Source organism: Phodopus roborovskii, unplaced genomic scaffold, assembly GCF_943737965.1.
Source record: "Phodopus roborovskii unplaced genomic scaffold, PHOROB, whole genome shotgun sequence".
Taxonomy (NCBI): domain Eukaryota; kingdom Metazoa; phylum Chordata; class Mammalia; order Rodentia; family Cricetidae; genus Phodopus; species Phodopus roborovskii.
Window position 1 is genome coordinate 6305195 of NW_026125052.1, and position 24934 is coordinate 6330128.

Genomic DNA, 24934 nt, shown 5'->3' on the forward strand with positions numbered 1-24934 from the left:
GGATCATTGTCAGGGGTCAACTTCCATTCATAAAAACGCAAGGCTATTAGATGCCACATTCCTAAAATCAAATGCCAGCCACTTATTGATAATGACATTTTAATAACAAATTTATAAAGCATTCACTTACTTGAATAATCTTATTCCCAGGACAATTAGGTATATGCCATAGAGAGTTTAAATGACAGCGAAACAGTATTCATTTGACAAGGAGTCCGCCTTCCTCCTGCCACCCCCCTTTTCTCCTCCTTTCTTGCTTCCCTCTCTCCTCCCCGCCTTCCCTTCCTCCTTCTCTGTTTTCTTTCCTGAACCAGTTCCTCTAAGAAGCCAAATATATGTGGCCTTGAATGTTTACGTGAGCTGTAAAACTATCTCTTCCTAAAAAGACTTTAATTTAGTGGGTGTTTTGCACTCAGTACCTGCAGACACCAGAAGAGGGCGTCGAATCCCCTGCAACTGAAATTACAGATGGTGGTTGAGTTGCCCTGTGAGTGTTGGAAACCTAAGCCTGAACCGCGGTCCTCTGAAAGAGCAGCCATCTTTCCAGCCACAAATTTGGATTCTTTCTTTTTTTAAGTCTATGAGCTGGTCCAGGTGTCAGAGCAAACAAAAGAGGCCTAACTAGTTCATTCTTTCCAAAAGAATGGGGCAAGAAAGAAACAGCATACAAGAGAAGTGCAAGTCACTGTGTATTTATTCACAGAACACACCCTTCTTCCCAGAGAGAACACACACTCTAAGGAATGCCGCTTTCCCAACCCCTTTCTTCTGGCTTTGCATCCTGAGTTTCCATATCCATTCATCAAGGTTTACACAGAGTTATTGGAGATTTTCCCTGAGATCACCAAGGCCGTGTCTTGGCCACAGAATGTATTTTCCTACAAACATTCAGGACAAAACCAGGGCTCTGAGAGTCATTGATTTGAAGAGGTAGAATTCCAAAGAAAAAAAGGCAAAGATCACACCAAATCACTACTTCAGTTTTACTTGGTTGAAAACTATTATTGTCCTTTCAAAATCTCTAAATGTTCTCGAAGGGAAAGCCATCTTCCTACTCAGGAAGACACAATCATAGTGCTGAGCAAAAGCTATCTTCATCCCTGAAGTCTTGGGGCTTGCAGTCAAATGCACAGCTAGAGAGGTATAGGCAGTGTTTTCCCAGTGGTTTATAGGAAAGAAAAATTACAGATGTGGGCAATTAGGGACATGTGGTCATCTCAGCATATGCTCAGTCAGGCCTGGGACACTCTTAGGGGTCTGATATCACAGCAGACACTGATCCTGCTCAAGTAGGAATACTTGATTCTTACCTCAAATCCCAGGCTATTCAAGTCAACAAAGCATAAAGAGAGTGGATATCACTGTGTCTCCAATATTGGGACTTGGAAGGCCAACTGTGGGCCAAGGGCCACCTCCAGCAGCCACTCCTGAGTTATAAGCAAGAGTATTGAAGTGAGCCTGCTTGCCAGGAAGGATCAATCTTATGTTTTGTCATCCTTCCTCCTTTTCTTTTATCCCCCTAAAATAGTACAACAGAATTTCCCTAACTAAAAATAAACAAGTAGAGGCCACCATTCTACAGTGGAAGAAGGTAGTCGGCCCTGAGAAAGACCAGTGGGAAAGAAGGCAGCAAATGATCCAGGCAACAGGCAAGCATGCCTGGGATACATGTAGACTTCTGAAGATGGAAAGTGTGGCGGGAAGGCTGAGCATCAGTTGGAACATACACAGAGGTGGATGTGGGGTCCCAGTCTCCTTCTTAGGCTTTCTTGGGGTAATTCTGACAAGCTTTCACCATGTCTTTCAAAAAGTTGGGAACCCCATTCTGCAAAGAGGAAAAAAATATGTTTCTACATATTCTTCATTCTCTGGGATGTGCCAAAAGATAAACAATGATGGCTTAGGGGGCAATAAAAGGAAATGAGGCCCCTGATCCAATTTCTACATGATGCGGTCAGAAAAGGGAACAAGGCAAGACCCAGACTGGCTGCTGCTTCAAAGATAGCCTTCCGCGTGACTTTTGCTCATAAAAACTACAGAGCCCCTTTTGAAATATTTACTAAAAAGAAAGGAAAGGGGGACTAGCGAGATGCCTCTGGGTCTAAAAGTACCTTTTTCTTGCAAAGGATGCGAGTTCGGTTCCCAGCACCCATGGCAGGTAACTCACAGTCACCTGGAACTCCAGCCCCAGTGACTCCATCAGCTCTTATGGACTCTGCACATTCCCCACACATACACATAACTTCTTAAGAATAAAAAAGGAAAACAACAACACCAACAACTTCAAAGCAAAACAGACGACCAGAAGATGGGATCTCACCACCCAGCTTCTCTGGCTAACTAGTGTGGCTACTGGGATTAAAGGTGTGTGCCGCCACTGCCTGGCCTCTACGTCTGGGGCTAGCTTTGCATTCTGACCTCCAGGCAAGCTTTTTTAGATCGTAAACAATATATCACCACATTCTTTCATAAAGAAGTGGGAGAATTAGCAAACAGTGTTTGGGGTTAGAGGGTGGGATCATGGTTGTTTAGTGTCAAGCACTGTGCAAGACTTTCCATAACGTCTTACTGACTTCTACGCCAGTCAGTAGGCAGTAATCACCCTTATAAAGTTGGGGCTTCCCCAACTAACACAAAACACTCAGTAGCAAAGCCCAGGTTCTGAATCATGTCTGTTTGCCTCTGATGCCTAAGGGTGTTCTCACTCTCCCACGGGTCTCCTGAGGTCACACAGGACCTGTATGAAGCCTGCCAAATAGTCACAGCAATTCAGAATCCTAGGAGTAGCAGCCTCTAGTGATCTGGGCCACTAGCACAGTTCTTTGGCCTTGTAAAATGAAAACATCAAGGACAACAGTACCAGGGGCTTCCTTTGGTCTGTCTCTAAGCCAAGTCTGTCTGTCTTACCCGCCATAATCAGATACGGACTGTGTCATTTTCCCTACAAGGAACAGACTTTTGTCTGGAAGTTCCAGAGAGTGATCTTGGAGAGTCTGGGGCCACCAGCAGGGAGGGCTGGCATTCCAAGCTAACAGATTCTTTGTCCTTTGTCACAGTCTCCATTCTGGGTGTTGGCCACTCCAACAGTAACCAAGTCACTCAACCACGTTCTTCATAAAAGAGGCTCGTTACCCTGGGGCAATGTGTCTCTTTAACATGACAACCCCCAGGCTAAAGTCAACATTTGTCAAATGCACATACCCTGTCCCTCTCCCCCTATCCCCACCCTTGGCTGCCTCCTGGGACCTCACCTTGGCTGCCCAGTTAATGAGCCAGGACGGAATTTGGCCACCCGGGTTATCAAAGTAGTACATGAAAACTAAAAGGGGAAAAGAAAAGACAATTCAGAAGGGGTGGGGGAGGAGGGGCGGTACTGGGAAAATGCAGTAATAAAACCCTGTAAACCGTCTATCTTCAGATTCAGGCCTGAGAGGACAGAGGAGGGAGCAAGTGATCCCAGCAAACTGCCCCGACCCTCCTTGTGGCCCTGTTAAAAATACAGCCAGGGGGGACAATTGGTTGTGACTCTTAGCTGCCTGACAAATGCTAGACACTTGGATGTCATCTCTCATTTTGTTACCCAAACAGCCCCAAGGAACTGACAGTTAACCTACCTTATGTGTGAGGCATACAGACCAAGAGTTACATGACAGACCCAACAAGCATCACAGGTGCAGCTCAGATTTTTTTTTTTTCCTGACATAGACTACACTCATGCCAGTATGGTAGGAGGTGACGACCCATGCTTCCCTTTGAGGGGAATGGAACTCAATGTTCCTGAGTCTCTGGCCTTGTGCTGAGCCGAACTGTATCCTTCAATAAGCACCTGCCAATCCACTGGCCCTCTCCAGGCTCAGGCCCCATAGCCATAGGCTAACCCTGAAGTGACTCTTCCAAACCCCTCTGCTCTACTCTCAAAGTTCAGATTTCATCTGGCCAATAGAATGCATGAGTAAGGGGCAGCATTGGTGAGCTGGCTCAGCACTGAAGAACACTTCTCACTCTTATAGAAGACCCTGGTTTAAAGCCCAGCACCCACATGGTGGCTCACAAACTACCTGTCACCTAGGTTCCAGAGGATCTGATGCCTTCTGACCTCCATAGATATCAGGCATGAAACTCATGCAGGCAAAACACTCGTGCGCATGATATAATAAGACAAATAAGTCTAAACAAATAAGCAAAACGGGAATGCATTGGGTCAGATTGAAACACCTATGTCAAGCCCTAGCCAATTTGGGATTTGGGTTGAGACTCTTCCCCTGGGCGCTGACCTCCTGTCTACTTCATTCCCAGGCCATGTTTACCTTTAATAAATGAGCTTTTGTACCTGATCTGCCTCCTAGCCACCCAGCCTTCAAGTGGCCCTGGCCAGCTGCTGACCCGCACCCCAGGCTTTACCTCTGCTCCCCTTCTTGTTATCACTCTCGATCGCCAGGCTTTGCTTGTACTGCTTCACTCGGATCACCCCAGACTTCTCAGGAAACTGAGGCACTGAGATGCTCTGGGCCAGAACCACGTAGATCTTCCTTCCGTCCACATCCAGGTCCCGCCGCTGGCGGGTGTAGACATACTGCATAGCCAGTCAAGGCACGGCACCAGAATGAAGAAAGCAGCCCACATTGGTGGCAATGGGAAGGCACTCTACACCTTTTCTACTCAGACCTCACTTACTGCCTACTTTCCCTGCAAAGCTGAGCCTCCTGTCCAACCACAGCTCACTTGGAGAGCACTATCAGCTACCTGTGAATGATCCCTTGGGCTCTCAGTTGCACAGGGATCACATTCCTCCTTTCCCCAAGAAGGCACACACAGAGAGCACTGTTCACTTAGCTGTAATTATGGGGAAGCTAAGAAAACTCTCTCAGACTCAGTTTCCCTGTCTAGGAAAAAAAAGGTGTGATTGGGCCTCAGGTAGAATGTTGGGAGCATTAGAGAAACCCAGGCATAGAAATAGCACTGGATAGAAAGTGTCAGTCCTGTGTCTTGTCGTCATCCACAGCTCTAATCACTGGTTTCTACACACAGCAAGTATCCACGTCATATCTAAAACCATAGAAGTCACATAGACCCTTCAAGTTTTAGTAGGTAGATGTTCTATTTGAGATAGGACTGGTACACCAAGAACGGCAAAGCTACTTCATCTCTAAAAGCATGCACAGAACTTCCCCAAGGTGGACAGCATTATTCTATAACAGACAGTGGCATCTTTAAAGACTTCAATGCATGTGTGGCCCATCTTTATTTTCTGTTCATTTTTAAGGCAGTGTGCAGGGTGATGAACTTCATCATGGCATCTTCATCGATACATATCACATAGACATCCATGTACATCATACTTCCCACCTCCACTGCCCTTAGACAGACTGTTGTCAGGAATTTGTTCACAGAAACAAGTAATCAATATGCTTAGATGTGAGAAAAACTCCCTGCCATTCAGCCAAGCGCTTTACTTTATAAGCAAAGAAATGGAGAGGAAAGGCACTGGGTGTGAAACAGCAGCAGTCAAGAGGACCACGCTGGAGGGAGAAAGCTAGAAACCAAGAGGGTGAGTCCTGGTTGCTCTCTCGCCAATGTGATGCCTGTCATCTCGTTTTCATGGTCCCCACTTCTCCTCAGTAAGATAAAAGGGTCTAGACCAACACTTCATAAACTGTTCCTCCTGGACCCCCAATTCTAGGCTCATCGATTTCCATCTTTGGACACTTTCTTTGGAAAGGCTAAGTTACCTTCTAGCGACCCTATATGTGGTTACTGTTCCATGTGGTCACACCCAGAAATCACACTCCAGTCTCTGAAAGTCCCACAAGCAGCTGCAGCATTTGCAGATGGTTCCACAGGAGCCCAAGACAGCGGCGTTGCCTACAATTGCTTTGAAATGAGAAATGAGTGGGTCCCAGGGTAAGGGTGGTGCCTGGGGAGCCCAGGACAGCACTGAGACAGGCAAAGAGCTAAGTGTTGTGAAGAAAGGATACATCTCTGTTGGACAAAGGGAAAGGGTACTTCACTTCCCAGTATGCCGTCATCTGCCCATCACATTCCTTTTCGTAGAGTTCTGAAGGAGAACACAAGAAGTTAACGCATCTGGAAAGTTCTTCAAGAAGCCTATATAGTCTTAGTGTGTGATAACCCTCTAACTCAGCAGGCGAAGAAACATGTTTGGAAATAAAAGTATATTTGCTATCAGTGAAAGCTTGCTCCTCAAGGATGATCCAGAGGACAGGGAATATGGGAAAACCTAAATAAGCCTGATGCTTGTCCATTGTACCAACAGCATACTGGGATAGAAGGCAACTAGGTATTAAGAAATAATCAGTGGCTTTAAGCAGGTAAACCACCAGATGTCAGTAGAGGACCAGGAGTTTTGATTTTGACCACCACCACCACCACCACCACCACCAACACACAAACACACACACACACACACACACACACACACACACACACACCATCAAGGTTCGCTTCCCTGCAGATATCCAGAGACCGAGGAAGTCACAGAGTCTAGTGTGTTTAGGTTCACAGCATCTGGGAAACAAAAGGTCCATAGAGGGCTGTGTCCTTAAATAGCTAAAAGGTAGGTGAACCCTAGGTTTCTTGTTTCTTTCCTTTCTCCATGACATGCCACAGCCTCAGTAACCAAATTCCCTTCATGTTTGTGTTCTTTGGCCAGGTCATGCAAACTGCAGCTCTCGGAGGAGATAACAAAGGAAAAGAAGAGCAGACACATGCCTAGGCTGTGTGGTGAGCTCTCATCTAACCATCCAGAGAAGGACCAAGACATTTCTGAGGGAGTGGTACAAGTAGCATTTAAAAGAAATCTAATTGTAAACAGACTATTGGTTAGGAAGATTTGTGGCCCTCTCAAGGACACAGGACACTGAAGACAGTCATGAAGGGAAGGGATGAGTATATCTGTTGCCTCTGCCTGTTCAGTATTCACAACACACACACACACACACACACACACACACACACACACCTGCCAGCCCATCTCTTCTATGAGGTCTAAGCAGGTAAAGTGGCCATTTCAGTGCTAGGAAAAGGAGCCAACCATGACTATGATGATCAAGCAAGCGGGGCTTTAGTTTGTTCCTGTAGTATGTTTAGGCCCAATTGGTCACAAGGCTCTCAGGTACTCCTAAAATCCAGGAGCAGTAGGGTAAGGACTTCCAGATTGTCCTAGCAAAGCTAACAGTGTGAAACAGTGGCTTCCACTGTTCCAGAAACCCCGGTATGAAGAGTTGACAGTAGGTAGCAGAAGAAGAGGATCTACAGTTACTTTTCTTTTTAAAACTAAGTGTGTTAGCTGGAATGAGGACAGGGATTTGTAGAATGCCTGCTTCCTCACATTGCTCTCTTCCCAACAGAACACACATAGGCACATAGGCCCCTATGGCAAAGTCTGTATCACATACCTTTCCTCATTAGGGAACTTCGGCACAAGCACAGTCACTCTGAGATGAACTGTGGAGACTGAATCCTGGGACTCCGGCTGACTTTGGTTAAGAAAATGTGACTCTCTTCCCTAGAGTTATTTGCATGACTAAAGTATGAGCCTGTGTCTTGTGGGGGACATTTTCACAAGGAACAAGAGTCTACCCTAGAAGCAGGTAAATACAGGGAAACACAGGCTAGAGATGAAGAAACATCCTGATGGGATTGTGGAAGGACCCAAAGCAGCATTCTCAAGAAGCCAGGAACTCCTGGATCTTTCCCAGCCATGAATATATTCTTTTAAAAAATGGGGTGGGGGTGCTTCTTTGATATTTGCAGATGTCTTGACTAAAGATGCCCCTGGCCATTGGCTGACTGGGCAAGTTTCTTCCACAGTAGCTGAGATGGCAGGGGACGCTTCTCTCTAAGTTGCAGGAGTCTCTCTGTATAATGGTGTTCAATTCTATTTCTCCCAGGGTAAAAAACCTCTACTATATAGACTATGTAGACTGTGGATTCTCTTCCTGCCAAAGGTCATGAAATGTTCTCAGCTTGGGCAGAGTGGGAGGGGGGCAGTGAGCAGGGAACATCAGACAGAACCCACTGCCAGTGGTTTCTGAGCAGGGAGTTTGTGCCATCCCTCATGCAGGTGCCTGAACCCCCAGTGCCCTCCAGACACTGGTACTCTGACCCTCTCACTACCTCATATGTGTGGACCCTTGTTTACTTGGAGATCTTTGATTCATCTTCCAAAAGGAAGTCTGGATACCCAAGTTCCAAACAGGCTTCCGTGGCAATCCCGATTCATGATTAACAAAGCAGAACAAACCAACTGTGAGGACAAAAGGGAGATTGACTCTAAGGCATGGGCAGGGTAAGTCCTGGAAATGGTGAGATGTTTCAGCCTGGAGCACACGAGACTAAATTAGACAAGAAGAGGTTAACTCTCTAATGATCTTTTTAAGCAAGCCGTCACTCACCTTTCACATATTGGTCCCAGTTTTTCCTGTAGTCTAAGTCCATATACACATCTGCAAGGAGAGCTGGTGAGCAGCCTTCCAGAACACCAAACACTTTATACTCATAAAGTCCAGTTGGCTATGGAAACAGAATGGGAGGAAGTCTGTCGATACCAGAGTTGAGATTCCACATCACATGAAAAACAGCCAGGACTGAGGTTCAACCACATCAACCATTGACCTCCTGGTCTTAGTGACCACAGAATAGAAGCAGATAGGACCCCTACTCTCATGTATCTTATATAAAGCTATACTTACTGGTAGAGGGGATATTCATAAGCATTGACCAGATGATTTAGGTAGCATTTAAGAAGAGTTACATAGTAAATAGTGTTTTGTGGGGGCCTATGTCAACAGGTATATAGGAAAAGCCTCTAGAGAGACCATCTCCCAAGATTTATCAGGATATCATGTTCTAAATGTCATTAGGAGGTGAAGAAAGACATGCTTACAGAGAGACGTCTTGAACAGTGGTAGGAGCTGTGGGTAGAAAGGTTATAGATTCAAAAAAGTTTATAGATTTCAAAGACCCTGGAAAACTGTGGTAAGAGGGAAAGCTTTGATTCTCATGGCTCTGGAAAACTAATGATGTCTGTGGACAGAGGCATGGCCAGGTATGACTAGGGATAGACTAGGAATGACCAGATCTAACTCAATTTTAAAAGATCAGAAGTCTTGTTAGAGATCAGCACCATAGGCCAAAAGAGATGGTTCTAATACCCAGCTCACTAATCCAGATGAGAGATGGCGACCAAAATCAGGGAGCTAATAGAAAAGGTGAGGGTGCCAGGAAGGTAACAATAGGAATTGTTGCTGGAAAGATGAGGAGAGAGAAGCAAATCACTAAGGAGAACTCTGCCAACCATGGCTGGACATGGTAGGTGAGGGAGCAGCCTTCACTGACACAGAAGAAACTGGAGAAGAGAGGACCTGTGAGTTATTGGGGCATGCAAGAGTTCTAGTTTGGTCTGGTTGATTTCCAGATACCAGTTACATATCCATGTTACATAGTCAGAGGTCTGAGGGAGGGGTACATTTTATATATCCATGGAGTACAATGAAACTTAGGCATTTGGTGAAGTAATTTACAAGCCAGAGTTTTTCAATTGTTTTTATTTCGGGATCGGGGGGAGGTTGTATGTGTGGCTTGTTTATATTTTTGCTTTATTTTTTATTGAGAAAGAAAACTAAAAAGAGAGCAGCTGTCTGCTTCAAATCATGTTGAAACAGGTGGCCCTGTTGTTTAGGAAAAGACAATTTCTAGATTACACGTACAAGTGAGTTCCTTCCTTCTCAAGTCAAGCCACATTCTTGTCTGTGAGGGCTCTAGGCTCCAGGGGCCCCACTACACATTTCACTGGATACAATGGCAGCTCACAATTCCCTGAGTCTGGTGTGGCTTAGTGTCCCAAGTGGTAAGAGGAAAGCAGTGGCTCTGGATGACAAGAGCAATACACTGACAAAAAAACAAACAAGCAACAAGCCAAGCGGATAAAACACAGCTGTTAGATGGGTCTTGGGTTCCACTAACTACTCACTGAAGATGCTCCTTAAACCCCAAGCCAAGGACCCATGTGAAGTCTAAGAAAGCTTTGGGAGATGCTTCTTAAAGAGTGGCTTCCAACTCAGCTGGCATAGACATTCCAAGTCATATTCCAGTTTAGGAATCTCAAATGGATGTGAAAGAACCCTGTCAGAGACAGAAGTGGCCTGCCAGCTGTACAAGCATATGGCTTGGCTCTCTAATAAACAGATGGTGGCTGGGTGTATCTAAGACCTGTGTGACTCAGCATGGATTGATACCCTGAACGAAGGGTGATCCCTGGGATCTGATGAGAGGCCTCAGGAGAAACAACTTCTGCCACCCCTCAATGAACTGACAGAAAGGACTTGGACGAGGGCTTCCCCATATACACCCATTGACACCAGTACAGGCACATTTTAATCAATGAAGAGACAATGGGCTACTTGTTTAGGAAAATAGAGTATAATGATTCTTTTTCTGTCCCACCAGCCAGCTCCAAAATAATGACATGGAGACTTTTTATGGATTATGAAAGCTTGGCTTAGGTTTATCCCAGTAGCTCTTACAACTTAAATTAACCCATTTCTATTAATCACTTACTGCCCATGCCCATCATTCTTTCTTTGTATCTCCTCAGATCTCTCCTGTGCCTCAATTAGCTCCTCCTACTTCCTATCTTTGCCTAGAAGTCCCACCTATACTTCCCGCCTAGCTATTGGCTGTTCAGCTCTTTATTAAACCAATCACAGAAATATATCTTCACACAGTATATGAATATTCTGCAACAACAGAGGTCCTATTTTCTACATATGCTCATGAAAAACAGGATACTTACATGTTAAGTTAATGATCATGAAGTCTTCCATGATTTTTTTTTTTTTTTTTGACTGTGTCCCTTCCCTTCCTGAGAGCAATTACATCCCTCCATGACCCTGATTCTATCTGTATCACAGAAGAGGACCGGAAAGTCAAAGAGGAAAATAGAATGACCTACAGTTTGCATGAACACAGAAGAATGAACTATTGTGATGACTTCCTTGAGTCCCTCCCATCACAGTAGAACAGAGAAATGCCAGCACTCCAGAGGAACAAGACCATTGCTGCCCCCTTCCTAATCTCTTAGTCCCACATTATCTGGCTGAGCTCCATAGCCTGGCCCTAGTTCCTGGATCAATCCTAGTTCATGATTTCTAAGTGGATATAGCAAACATACTCATCTTTATTTCATCCTTTAAAAAATAAAGTGAATTTTATTCATTATAAAAACAATCTATATTCATTATAGATAGTCTGAAAAGCATTTTAAGAACTATTTAATGAGAGGATGTAACCTCATAATTTATAAGTATCTGCTAATAATATTTGATAATATTTCTTTAAAGGGAACAGACGTTTGTCTATGTAAGCAAATGGGTATGATATGCTATCAACAGGTGGTATTCCTACTGCAAACTTAACAGTATATTCAGACTATGAAAAGTTCACATGAAACAATTATTCACCAAATACATTTCAGTTTTAGAATATTTTGTAGAAATAAGCATTTCCAAAATAATCACAAAACACTCAGTTCAAAACCCAAGCTCATTTTTTCAGTGAGGAAGTTTTCTCAGTGATGAGTGTTAGGATGTGAGCATTGACATTCAAGGGTTGTTTGCACTCTTTAAATATTTATAAAGCTTATACAGCAGAGTGTGCTCTCAGAGGCAGTAAAGAGGCAGCTCTATGGGATTAGGTATCACTGTCTTACAATCTTATGTAGAAAAGCACAATGCTTAGCTTTAATTGAACAGAATTTATATTAACAATGCCTGGGGCCTTTTAAAAATGAGATTTACAAATCATTTGAAACTTTTGTTGTGGATATTTTCCCAAACTTGACAATGTTGTAACAAATAACTCCAAATATGCTTATGCAAGAGATGCTTGGCTTCTCTGGAAGACTTCCATAAGAACTGCCTATGGGAAAAAAAAATGGCTCACACTAGTTTATAGCAAAATATACAAGGTGTCAGGTGCTCCATTCCTAAGACCATTTCCTATACTTCATATACTGAAAGGTTATGTAGTGAATCAACCAATATCATGTATGGAATACAGATGTGGGATGTCCTTCTGTATGCTGCAAATATGTGTTGCTTCTGTTGGTTGATGAATAAAGCTGTTTTTGTTCAATGGACAGGCAGAGTTTATCTAGACTGGAAATCTGAACACAGGAACAGAGAGAAGGAAGAAAGAATCAATGAGACACCATGGAGAAGCAAGATGTAAAGTAACAAGCCACAAGCAAGCCTCATGGTAAAATACAGAATAATTAAAAAAAAAGTGTTAATTTATAGATGGAGCTATCCAATAAGAAGCCTAAGCAATTGATCAAACAATTATAAATATATATGAAGTCTCTGAGTGGTTATCTTTTAAGTTGCTGTGGGAACCCGGTGGGTGGAGAGAAACTGGCCAAGTGGGATCTGGGCTAGATGGAGAAAAGCCATCCACTTACAGGATACAAGTGCCAAAAGAAACAAGGTTTGGTTGATATGGTATACATCCACTTTCTCCATTGCTGGGAGAGCTGTCATGAGAATGTGAATGGCTAGTAAGTTTTCTAATCTCCTGTGTTGGAGAGCATCCAAGTGATGCTCTCTGCCTTCTTTGAATGGGGATGTGATGTTTGGATTTGGCCAACTCTTCTGAGACTGAAAAGCAACAAATAAGAAAAGCAAAGTAGAAAGATTCAGAGTCACTAGCATGATGAACCAAACTAAACTGATATCCACACTGTAAATCTGAGTTATTCGCTATGTAAGACCAAAAAGTACCTTTATTGAGGGCATCCTCAGTCCAGTGTTTTATTACTTGTCCCTAAAAGCAATCCTAACTGATCTAAATTGTCCTCACTGACATTGTAAAATTTTATTTGAAACCTTGTGCTACTAGGAAACGGTGAAAGTTAAAACACATACACACACACACACACCAAAAAACAAACAAACAAAAAAAAACTGACCATGTAAGCATTAAGACATAAGTTTTGGATCCCCAGCACCACATAAAAATTCTGGGGAAGTAGAGATAGGTGGCTCCTGATGCTTGCTGGTGTGACAGTCTAGGTAACCAGTGAGCTTCAGATTCAGTGACAGATCCTGTCTCAAAACAAGGTGGAAGGCTGGAGAGATGGCTCAGCAGTTAAGAGATCTTGTTGTTCTTGAAGAGGACCTGAACAGATAGATAGATAGATAGATAGATAGATAGATAGATAGATAGATAGACAGACAGACAGACAGAGATAGAGATAGATATCAGGAGATCCAACATCCTCTTCTGGCTTCTATGGACATACCTGCATGCACTGCCATACATGTGAACTCATGTAGGTATGCATAGATAGATAGATAGATAGATAGATAGATAGATAGATAGATAGACAGACATGTGAACACACATGAACACATACACAAAAGAAAACTTTGAAATCCCAACTCTACATCCTTTTATGGTACATAATACACTTACAACAAAGGAAATATAAAACAAAACCAACAAAAGGAAATCACTCCCCCATATGGCATAACAGACTCACAAACACCAAGACCTGAGAAGACCCTCCAAAGTCCCTTTCTTTGCTCCACAGATGATTAGCTGAGCTGCCTGTCCTCACTGATCAATAAAATCAAAATGTTTAACCAAACAGAATGAACTTTTCTCCTTGCTTCAAGGCCCTGACCTTTATCCATCCTAACTTGAGCCAGTATACACTTCTCTGGTGACCAGGCTGGGCTTGGGGTCAAAGACTCTCTGACCTCTTGTCCAATCACGCCACCTTTTCATCTCACATCCCATGCATGGTTCTGCCTATCCCTATTTATTACTGTTTGGAAGAAGATTCATTTGCCTGACTTGCACAGTGCTGAAGACCATAGGGCCAAAGAACTGTCCCCATCAAAATAGCCTCCTAACTCCCTGACAGTCCCTTTTGCTAGGTCTGGACTGATTCTTCATTTCCTATTGCTCTAAAACAGAATGTCAGAATAGTGTTTAAACTTGTGAACATTTAAAAGACCATGGGATTATGTATAAATTCACTGAAACACGACAGAAATCCAAAGCATTGCTAAAATGCATTGTCACAGAAAAAGAAAATGGACCATGTGGGTTCTTTGAGAGTAACAGAGTCTCTCTTCACTCTTGGTGAGTGTCTTAGTCACTTTTCTATTGGGCAGAAGAGATGCCATAATCAAAGCAACTTATAGAAGAGTTTATTGGGGTCTTCCTTGTCCTTACAGTTTCAAGGACAACTCCATGGCCTTCATAGTAGGGAGCATCACAGCAGTCAGGCAGACAAAGCGTGGAGTGGTAGCTGAGAGCTCACATTCTTATCTGAAAGTATGAGGGAGGGAGGGAAGGTGGGCGATAGATACATAGATAGATAGATAGATAGATAGATAGATAGATAGATAGATAGAGAGCAAACTGAGATTGCCATGGGCTTTTGGGGCCCCAGTGACACACTTGTTAAAGTGACTTCTTTTACAAGACCATCCCTCCTAATCCTTCCCAAGCAGCTCCACCAAGTGTGGACCAAGCATCTGAACATAAGAGCCCGAGAGTCATTCTCCTTTAGACCACCACAGTGAGCTGAATAATTTAGGGTGCTGACTGATGTTCACTGCTTCCAGCGCTGCACAACCCCTGGCTTATGCTGAAAAATAATAAGGAGATGTGAACAAGGAGTAGAGCAAATGTAGATGCCTGAAGGGAAAGTGTGGAAGAATGCCAGAGAGTGAGAACGCCTCCAAGGGACGATTATTGACTTGCTGCCCTGACCAGTGGATCTTATGTCAGGAACTGGATGGGGACTGAGATAATTTTTACTGAGAATGGTTAGTTTTGAGAGCATTACAGACAATAGAGGTCCATTTGCTTTATGCATGTCCCCTCCACCTATTTGGAGAAGTCACCCCATGTTGCTTGTCCAATAAGGAGAATGGTCATGTGAACTAAGTGACTAACTAGTCACAGTGGTCCCTGCCCTTCTGCCTAAGGAGAGCTAACTATGGCTTCAAAGGGCCACTACAGTGGGCATTATATTGATGGCCAATATTTAATTACTTACATCCATAAAGAACTACACGTGCCCTTCCACTAAGTAACTCATAAAAATCTCACAAGCTGTGAGGGATCTGGGTTCTTGCCTCTGAGAAGTAGCCAGCCACAGGCTTCATCTTGACCTTCCTCCCCACCATGAGCTTCCCTTGGGGATCCATCAATGGTCGATAGCCACACAGTTTGTTTAGAGGGGTTTTCCCAGGTCCCTTAGACATGCTGTGATTCTTTCAATAATATTGGGAATTGCATTGTTAGCCATAGTTTAGTTTCCCAATAATTTCATAGTCATGATCTTATTGATTCCTCAGCATGGTCCTTGAGGTAGACAGAAAAGTTGCTGTGATCTCCATTCTTAGCATATTTGTTAACTTTATTATCATTTTTTCAGGATTTCAAGACAGGGTTTTTCTGTGTAACAGCCCTAGATGTTCTGAAACTAGCTCTGTGAACCAGACTGGCCTCAGACTCACAGGGATCTGTCTGCCTCTGCCTTCCAAGTGCTGAGATTTAGAGGCATGAGCCGCCACCACTACCTGGCACCAATCCCCATTTTTTATATGAGGAAATGAAACTCAGAGAGACTGAATTACTTGTGTAAGTCCAATCATTACGATCAGGTCAGAGGCAGACAGGGAGTCTTTTGATCCCAGCTCCTCTACCCAAACAGTGTCTCATTTAATTCCACTCTCTACATGTCTTATCCAAACTCCTGGCTAATGACTAAGGTAAAGAAGGCCCATCACATGAGATTAGGCAGGGGCCACCGACCAATGATGTGAAAGACACCAGTGACTTGCTAGGAATCAACTGATGACAGCTGGTGGTGAAGCATGCGTGACCATTTCCTTCCTGCTGCTCTAACTTCAGAATGCACTTCTCGCTGGAGGGCTTCCCTGAGTCCCTACGCCTGGTGCATCTGCCCAACTGTGCTCCGGATGCTCAAAGTGTTTTATAGATGCTGTTTCTGGAAAACTCAGACTTGGACCAGAAGGAGAGCAAGACAGGAGCAAGGATAATGTTCTCAATTTTAATGGTCTAGATGCAGCCAAGTATTCCTCTGTTGTCCCTAAGAGTTGTCTCCTGGACTTCATAGCCAGAAATAACATCACAGTGGTGACAGGTCAGACCACAAAGCTTGGAAACAGAAGTGGGTATCCTACTCTCATACTTGGAAACAGATGTGGGGTATCCTACTCAACCTCATACCCACAAATCTAACCCTTGGGATCAGCTTTCTCACAGGACTCACACTCACACACTCATACACTCACCCTGAGAGAGAGGAAAGCCTGTTGCCTGTCTCCACACTCTTGGGGGAGGTGACAGAGAAGAGAAAAGTGGCCTCTTTATCCTTTGGAATATAGGTGCTCAGCTTGTATATAAGTTGGCCCTGCCTGCTAGTAAGCTACAATTCAGTGAGCGCCCTAAGTCTGGAAACTTTCCTGTCCATCACAATGGGAGCCAGAAGAGTAGGGAGGAGCAGGCAGATTAGGCTTATCATGCTGCAGTCAGAGAAGTTTGTGGTGCAAGTTGGATTAGATCCAGCTATGGGATAGTAGAGAAAGCTTGTAGTCTGCAGAGACTCTTGTCAGCTAAGGCCACCCGTGCTTCCTAATACAGTCCACAGTGCAGCCTGGACTTCACGTGGTTGGCAGTACCAATAAGAGCCATCACTAGGAAATGACTGTTGGCTGCTGTCCTAGCTGAGACACAGCCAAGGACTAGCACACACAAGGGTAGTTTCTTCTCTGAGCCCAGTATGGAGAAATAACCTACTAAGTCATCAGTCAGAGCCTTTCAGTCCAGCATCTGCCTAAACCACCTCTGTGTGCTAGATTCAGTCTATAGGCCATACTGTTTACTATTGCCATGGTAACTCAGTCCAAAGCTGCTGCCAGACACGGTAATAGATCACTGAGAAAGATCTCCTAAGAGTCTATGTTCTTCTTTTCAGAGAACATATGAGTACTGCTCTGAGGACCACACTTACTCCCAGGGGGTCACTAACCCAACCATCATGGACAGCCGATCCTCTCAAAGACATCATATCTTCAGTAGTCATTTCCCTTGTTCTCAACTGTTTATAGCATTCCTCATCTTCTGAAGACTCTTCTGCCTCTGACAGTACCTCTCGGTATCAGAAAGCCCACAAGTGCCATGTTAGACTGTCCCTAGACATCAGTGTTACTGGAAGAACAGTCATTGAACCAGCAACCTTGGCAACAGGTAAATGTGTCATAGAGAAGGTCACACGGGAAAGGATCAGCCCTGAGGTCCTGGGCCTATGTTGCCATGGCCAGATGTTTTTTTTTTTTTTTAAAAAAAAAAAAAAAAATAGGTGCTGGGGATTGGAACTCGGCCTTGTGCTTTCCCCCAGAAGTTCCCTTTCCTGCTTAGCCATCTCCTGCTCATCAAAAACTTTCCAGGCCATGCCTTGACAGCTTTCACTCAGGATCCAAAAAGAGATGCCACAATAAATGTATCATTTAAGTCTGGGGGCCTAGAAAAGAATCTTCTCATTCCACATTGTTTCTATCCCTGTGCTCTATTGTTCTATTTCTCCTCTCATAATTGTGTCCTGCTTCTAACTTCTCCATGCTTCTTCTTCATTTCCCTACACTCGTTTTTCCTACATTCTTTCCTTTTACATTTCTGTCAGCTTCTCGCTCCAGCCATTACCTCCCTAGTACTCTCTCCCCAAATATCTCTGTCCCCAGGGGTTAGAAGCAAAGGTTAAGAATTACAGAGTTAGTTTTTCAATGCTCAGGAACACTTTTCTAAGCTACACGGTAAAGGAGGGCCATCGTCATGGCAACATAAAGTCCCAAGGCCATAGGAGCAGAACTGGGACCAGAAGTGGAGGGCACAGTGCCCAATGACAACTTTAAGACAGATCTACTGTTAGTAGGCTGGCAAGTGAAGAATAGGCATGCTTTTCTTAGTCACCTTGCTTGGACATCTGCAGCTCTGACCTTGTACATAGCTGTAAGGTTTCAAACTTATGATCTATTTACAAAATGTCTTTAGTTTGATCTTACTCTGAGGTGAAAGTGAGTTCATTGTATGCAGTAGTATGAGTAAGAGAACAAGTCAGGCCGTTAAGAGTTAGCACTAGTTAACCCCTTGTATCTCTCATGGTCCCAGACACCTGCTCTCTCTCTCCCTTCCCGCTGTTTGATTTTCTTCACAGTATTTTACCACCCAACATTGCTTTCTAGTGTAGAGGGTTTATTCTCACCAGTGAATCCAGCCTATTCATGGAATTGCCTCCTTCATTCACCAATGACTGCAAAGGCAGAAGCATGGGACTCCCCTGATGCCAGGATGCATGAAAACGGGGCAGAGCTGAGGTCTGAACTCAACTGCCTGCCTCTAAAGTCCATGCTCTGCCCATGATGCCACTGGCCAGCCCTCATCTAGCTTTACTGGCTGTGTCCTTCCTTGCCTCTCAGAAAGAGGCATATTTGATGATTCTATCCCCAGAGACTAGCTCACACCAGTTACTACTCACAAGGCTTCCTGTGACTTTTTCTCATTTCTACCTGTGTGTTAAGAGAGGAAGCCCATGCCTCATGTTTGAAGGAGTGGATGAAGAAACGCATGTGATAGTATTTTGTACATTGCATGCTGATAAGTTATTGCCACTACAACATGGGTAGAAAAAGGAATGGGTAGATTAAAATAGAAAGTCCAAGCAAAAGATTATAGTGTTGGGGAGAATTGTCCTGAAGAAACTCTCCATGTTGCCTGTCAAACATTCCCATCTAGGAAGGCATGGTGGTACATGCCCATAAATGCCAGCACTCAGGAGGCTGACCCAGAAAGATCTCTGGGAGTTCCAGGATAGCCTGGGCTACACAGTGAATACAATGCCAGACAGAGACCCATAATGAAACTCTGTCTCAAAATATATAAATACAATTACATGAGAAGTCCCCTTTGTCCAACAACAGGATTCAGAATCATTTGCACCTACTTTACAAGATGGCACAAATTTACTCTTTAATTTAAAATATAATTTTTTACATTGAAGAATCTTCTAAGGCCACTGCTCTGCATTTGTTTTAATATTTTCAAAACATCATAGTGAGCCTGTCACAAGCACATTTAGATGTGATCGAAGTTTTGGTTCTCTCCATCCTCCTTTCAATAAAAGATGTTAAGTGAGGAACCACAAGGAGCTGCCAGATGACCATCTGAGGTGAACTGCCTCTGATGCTGAGGATGGGAGGTCAAGCAGTCAGTCATCAATAGTGGCCTTGAAACCATCAACAGCAAAGGCCCATCAGTGCAATCTACCTATACAGCATTCCTAGCCAAGCCACTGGAACCTTTAGGGAAGGGACACTCTCTTAGAGCCACAGCATTTCATTTAGCTCTCACACAGTATCAATAAATACTGACTGGCTATATAACCAGCCTTTGCTTTCTTTTTTAATATGTTGGTAATGAGGCAGTACATCTCTTCCAGGATATCCCATAATACATTTCAGGTGCTCTACCAAATGGTGATCTAGGAGGTAGAATAGTGAAGGGGCTTTGTGGACAGAAGGACAGTATGTTACTCTTGTAGTACTTCTTAACTCTAAGTCTTATATGGATCATGTACCTTCCCAGACCTCAATTCTTTATCTTCATAAACAGAAAATGGTCTAAATGCATGAGAATGAGGAGACACTGCTGGAAAAGGTGAACTGAGACCTTAGTATCCAACCAGGCTGCACATGCCTTCCTCTCACAGAGGCAGAGGGTTTAAGAAACAAGTGTGGAATCTGAGCAACAATGGAGAGGCTACCTTAAATGCCTTTCCCTGGTAATGAGATTGATGACTAACTTATATGCCATCATAGAGTCCTCATCTAGTAGCTGATGGAAACAGAAGCAGACACCCACAGCTAAACACTGAGCCAAACTCCTGGAACCCAGATGCAGAGAGGGAGGAGTGATAAGAAAATGGGGGCAAGACCAGACTACAGAAACCCACAGAGACAGCTGACCTGAACAAGGAAGAGCTCATGGACCCCCAGACTGATAGCTGGGAAACCAGCTATGGACCAACTCAGATCCCCTGAACATGGGTCTCAGTTAGAAGGCCTGGGCAGTCTAAGGGACCACTGACAGTGGAACCAGGATCTATCCCTGGTGCATGAAAGGACTTTGGGAGCACATTCTCCATGGAGGGATACTCCCTTAACCTAGAGGCAGGAGGGAGGGCCTAGTCCCTACTCCAAATGACTTGACAGAATGTGTTGATCACCCTCCCTATGGAGTGTGTGTGTGGGGGGGGGTAATGGGAGGGGTGCCGGGAGACATGGAAGGCAGGGAGGAAGGGAGGGAGAGTAGAAGAGAGGGAGGGAGAGGGAACTGGAATTGATATGTAAAATAAGAAAAAAAGAAAGAAGTATGGAATCATACAGCTGCCTTCAGATGCCGGTTCTAATCTTGATTAAGCACACCTTTCTATATAGGCAAAAAGGAGATGGTCAACAGTGTCTATCATAGGGCTGAAGTCAATATCTGGTGTCTGTATTATAAGAAAATAGCAACTGTTAGCTATTACAATGACTAGTAGTAAGTCTGTGATGAAGGGTAACATTGTAGCACTTGTCAGCTATTACAATGACTGGTAGTAATTCTGTGACTAAGGGTTACATTGTAGCAAGTGTTAGCTATTACAGTTACTGGTAGTAATTGTGATTAAGGGTAACATTGTAGCAAATGTTAGCTATTACAGTGACTGATAGTAATTCTGGGACTAAGGGTAACATTGTAGCAACTGTTAGCTATTACAATGACTGGTAGTAATTCTGACTAAGGGTGACATTGTAGCAACTTTTATCTATTACAATGACTGGTAGTAATTCTGTGGCTAAGGGTAACATTGTAGCAACTGTTAGCTATTACAATGACTGGTAGTAATTCTGACTAAGGGTGACATTGTAGCAACTTTTATCTATTACAATGACTGGTAGTAAGTCTGTGGCTAAGGGTAACATTGTAGCAACTGTTAGCTATTACAATGACTGGTAGTAATTCTGACTAAGGGTGACATTGTAGCAACTTTTATCTATTACAATGACTGGTAGTAAGTCTGTGGCTAAGGGTAACATTGTAGCAACTGTTAGCTATTACAATGACTGGTAGTAATTCTGTGACATCTAAAGGATAACGATTAAGATCACAACCTTTTTTTTCAGGTGCTGAATGTGTGGCACACAGGACAGTGAAGAGATGGAAGCCAAGAAACCTGTAAAAAGATGAAGCAATATGAGGTGAGAGGTGCTGAGAGCCCAACCTGAAAAAGGAAAGAAAGAGGAGAGGGAAGGATCGGATGCCTGACACACAAATTGCCAAGTGCCTTGATAGGTAGCTGGCAGGAAAAGTGTAAGGATCAGGGAGACTACAGAAGAATTTTTGTTTGTCAGCATCCACTTTCACACAGGGAGTTGCTAAAGTCTCACTAGGATGCTGATTTTGTCTGTTCTGTATGGAGTGTCTCTTGTTCATCTTGGAACCAGTGGTCCTGCTATATAACAGACAAGGTTTGCTGGCTAAATAACTGCAGTCCTTAGCACAGCACGGATGCAGCAGGGGGCACATGCCTGTGGATGCATGTGAACACAGTCTGAAAAGACAAAATAGCAACTAGAAGTCCTCTCTGTGCACTGAAGTTTAAGGGAAACATAAACAAAGTCATCGCCAAACTCTGACATGGCAGAGGCATGCAGTAAAATTTCCTATTGCTGACCTCATGAAGTATCCCAGGCCCCAGAGGACTATGAAAGTGTGTGGATGCAGGCTGCACTGTGACCTTAAGGAGGAAATACCAATGACCTTAGCTGACAGGAGTCTACCTTTACAGACTAGAACCTTTACTTATTTCTGTATAGTCCAGTTTATACCACAAACTTCTTTTACCAGGTTGGGAACCTTCCAACAGAACTTTTGTCATGAATGTCACCAGACCTCTGTGGAATTACTTCATCCCCCCCAGGGCTGTTTCCTTCACTGTAACACTGTGGCCTTGTGCCAGGGAACTTTGGTTGCCTATGACAAGTGTCCATTTTCTCCCACCTGGGTGGCTAGTTCCAAAGACTTCCAATATGATGCTGCAAGATGCTCAACAACTAATTCCACTCCTCCTACAATTTCCATTGCTCTTTCTGTGGAAGCTTCAGAGCAAGTTATTAAATACAACTTAAAATTAGAACACACAGAACCCAGTGTCTGAGTCCAGTCTCTTTCCCACCTGTCTCAGAACATGGCCTTGCTCTACCCCATACAACACTGGCAGGGGGAAACCCTGTCCTCTGCAGGCATGGACGTGGTCTGGAATCAGTTGACCAATATTTTAACTCTATCGTTTGCTCCTAACAAACTACCTCCGGGATTACTCATTTCCTATTGTCTATCAACTGATTGCTGCCAACTCTCTCTCTCTTGTGAATGTAGACAGTCACACACTCCCAAATGCCCATAGGCACAGCCCTCCAGCTCCATATTTGAACCTTATATTGGAAGCATTATACCCTCTCCTGGTTAAAGGCCAGACCTGAGACCGGGTTGGCACATCGCCCAGTCTCCAACCATGGCCATTAAATACAATTCCCTGCTCCCAGGCCATTTGAATTTTTGCAAACGCTACAGAGTAAAACATAAAATATAACAATCCACAAATCCTGCAACAAGAATGGCCCGAGGCTGAGCTCAGATAACGTCCCAACCACATAGGATTTGAACAGGGCAAAGTAACTCAGAGGAGCCTGGTCACTCCAGCAGGGCACCCAACCCTGTGGGGAGTCCTGACCCAGGTACTCAAGGCCCTGATCTCCAGCAAGCGGGTCAGCTGCTACCTGGTCCAGCAGCCGATAGATGGTGATGCCGGAGGCCTCCACTAGCAGCTGCCAGTCGGCCCCGGCCAGGGCCGGCTGCTGGAGCTCGGCACAGGCCTCCCGGAACTGCTCGTCCGAGAAGCAGCCCGCAGCCCCTGCCATCCTTCCGCAGCCTGGATACAGCGCCCCAAGCGCAAGTCACCCACAGGCCCTTAGTGAGCTCCCGAGCAGTGTCACAAGGTGGCCCCAACCTGATTGGCGGGGAAGAGAGAAGGCGGGACTTGGCCTTGGAGGCAAGGCGTTGGGGGTGGCAGGGAGTGCAAACTGGGTGGGGTGGAGCAGAGGCTGGAGGGTGGAGCGGAGACTGGAGGGGGTGTGTCCGGGCCTCAAAATGGGCGGGGCTAAGCAAAGGTTGAGAGGAATAGAAAAAACTAGAAAACAGCTAGAGCTTAACTGGGGAAAGAAGAAAGGACTGAAGTAATAGACTTCTTTGGATGGAGGCGCTCACTGTGTGGCCGGCTGCTATCTGAAGATGGAAGGTGAAAGGACACCAGCCCATTAGAATACGTCCTGGCAGGTCTTGCCCTTCTCCTCTATTCCCTTAGCCTTGCTAAAAACTGTTACATTGCATTCCTAAAGGTAGGCACCATGGTTTATTCCTTTATTTGGCCACTTCCTCCTCCTGAGGCTGACGACCATGGCCCAGCAATCAAAAGCCCCCTTTGGCTCACCTAATTAAAATGCACAATTAAAATTAAACACCTCATCCTAACACGGGGGTTTTGCCCTTTACTTTTATAAGTGGCCATTTGCCTTTGTGCCACATCTGTCTCCTCTCTATCCAGAGGCAGCCTTTGTCCCTCCAGGAAAATACCCCTGCCCTATTTCCCTTGCCCCCTTCCTCCTCTCCCTAGTCCTCTATCTGCTTTACTATCTACAACATCCTCTTCCATTCTAACACAGACCTTCCCCCTTTTCCTCTTCTTAAACATTACACCTGCAAAGTCATTTGATGCTGTTTTTCTGCCTCCGTCAGAAAGCAACCACTTTAACTTTTCTTTGTGAAAACAGGTGTTTGGTGTGTTCTGGGAGGGAGTCCCCTTCAGAAGGTTTCTTTGGAAGACTTGGGGGGAGAGGCAGCAGAATATAATAGCTTAAAAATCTCAGAGGTCAGATGCTCAGACGATATTTCAATAAAATCACTCTTCCTTCTGCTACTCATTTTGAAACACTATTTTGGGTATCCGTTCCGTGGAATCATCAGAAGGCCAAGGGAGTGAGTACATGGCACAAAAATAGTTAAGGAACTGAATCAGAATGGGTAAGATTTGCCACCCCAGTGAGAACAAAGCATTTGAGAGATATGGGATCTGAATTTCTGCAGCTTGCATAACTGAAGTCTCATGGTATTACCGAATCTCTCAGCAGAAAACTGTGCCTGGCTTTGAGTATAGTAGGTAGTTTAAAGATCAATGCAACAGCCTCATGGTTGCCAATAAGGTCTGGAAAGCCATGTTGCCTAATAAGTAAACTGGGTCAAGGACTATGCTACTTTTCATAGTTGAGGGCCATAGAATATGCTTCCCAGGGCCTAGCAAAGTAATGTGTAATGATTATACCCTCTTGTTCTGCAGGAATAAACTGAAATGCAGTTCTTTCTATACTAGAGGGAAAAAAAGTTCTTAGAAAAACTATTTAAAGCCAGATTACAAAGGCTCCAGGATCCCATTGGCCACAACACAGATAAATCACTACTCTATTCAATTCAGCATGGGTTTTCTTGTTGAGGGCAGAAGGAAAGTAAGATATTCCTAAACTAAACACAAAAAAAATGTTTCAAGACAAATTTTCTATTTTAATGGTGGCTTGTAAGCTTTCTCGGATTTGTAAATACTATATTTGACTCAAACTAAAATCTAATGCTAAAACAAATAATCCCATCACCCTCAAAAAAGAAAGAAAGAAAGAAAGAAAGAAAGAAAGAAAGAAAGAAGCACTGTGGATGATTTTAAAATATC

General features: G+C 44.1%; 1 protein-coding gene across 1 annotated transcript; it reads right to left on the reverse strand.

Moving 5' to 3' along the window:
- Window positions 1-676: 676 nt before the first annotated feature.
- Window positions 677-23199, reverse strand: Pctp (phosphatidylcholine transfer protein). Its single transcript, XM_051194803.1, has 6 exons — window positions 22938-23199; window positions 8415-8532; window positions 5976-6055; window positions 4402-4573; window positions 3252-3319; window positions 677-1825 (listed from the first exon to the last, which is right to left on the reverse strand). The coding sequence occupies exons 1-6, from the start codon at window positions 23076-23078 to the stop codon at window positions 1760-1762; spliced, it is 645 nt and encodes a 214-aa protein (XP_051050760.1). The 5' UTR covers window positions 23079-23199; the 3' UTR covers window positions 677-1759.
- Between the last annotated feature and the right edge of the window lie 1735 nt (window positions 23200-24934).

Excerpts from the sequence above, each read along its gene's own strand:
- Pctp (XM_051194803.1), bottom strand. The coding sequence starts at position 23,078 with ATGGCAGGGGCTGCGGGCTGCTTCTCGGACGAGCAGTTCCGGGAGGCC. Across the intron at positions 3,320-4,401 it reads TAACAAGAAGGGGAGCAGAG|TTTTCATGTACTACTTTGAT; the intron begins GTAAAGCCTGGG and ends TTCCCCTTTTAG. Across the intron at positions 1,826-3,251 it reads TCATTAACTGGGCAGCCAAG|AATGGGGTTCCCAACTTTTT; the intron begins GTGAGGTCCCAG and ends TCCTCTTTGCAG.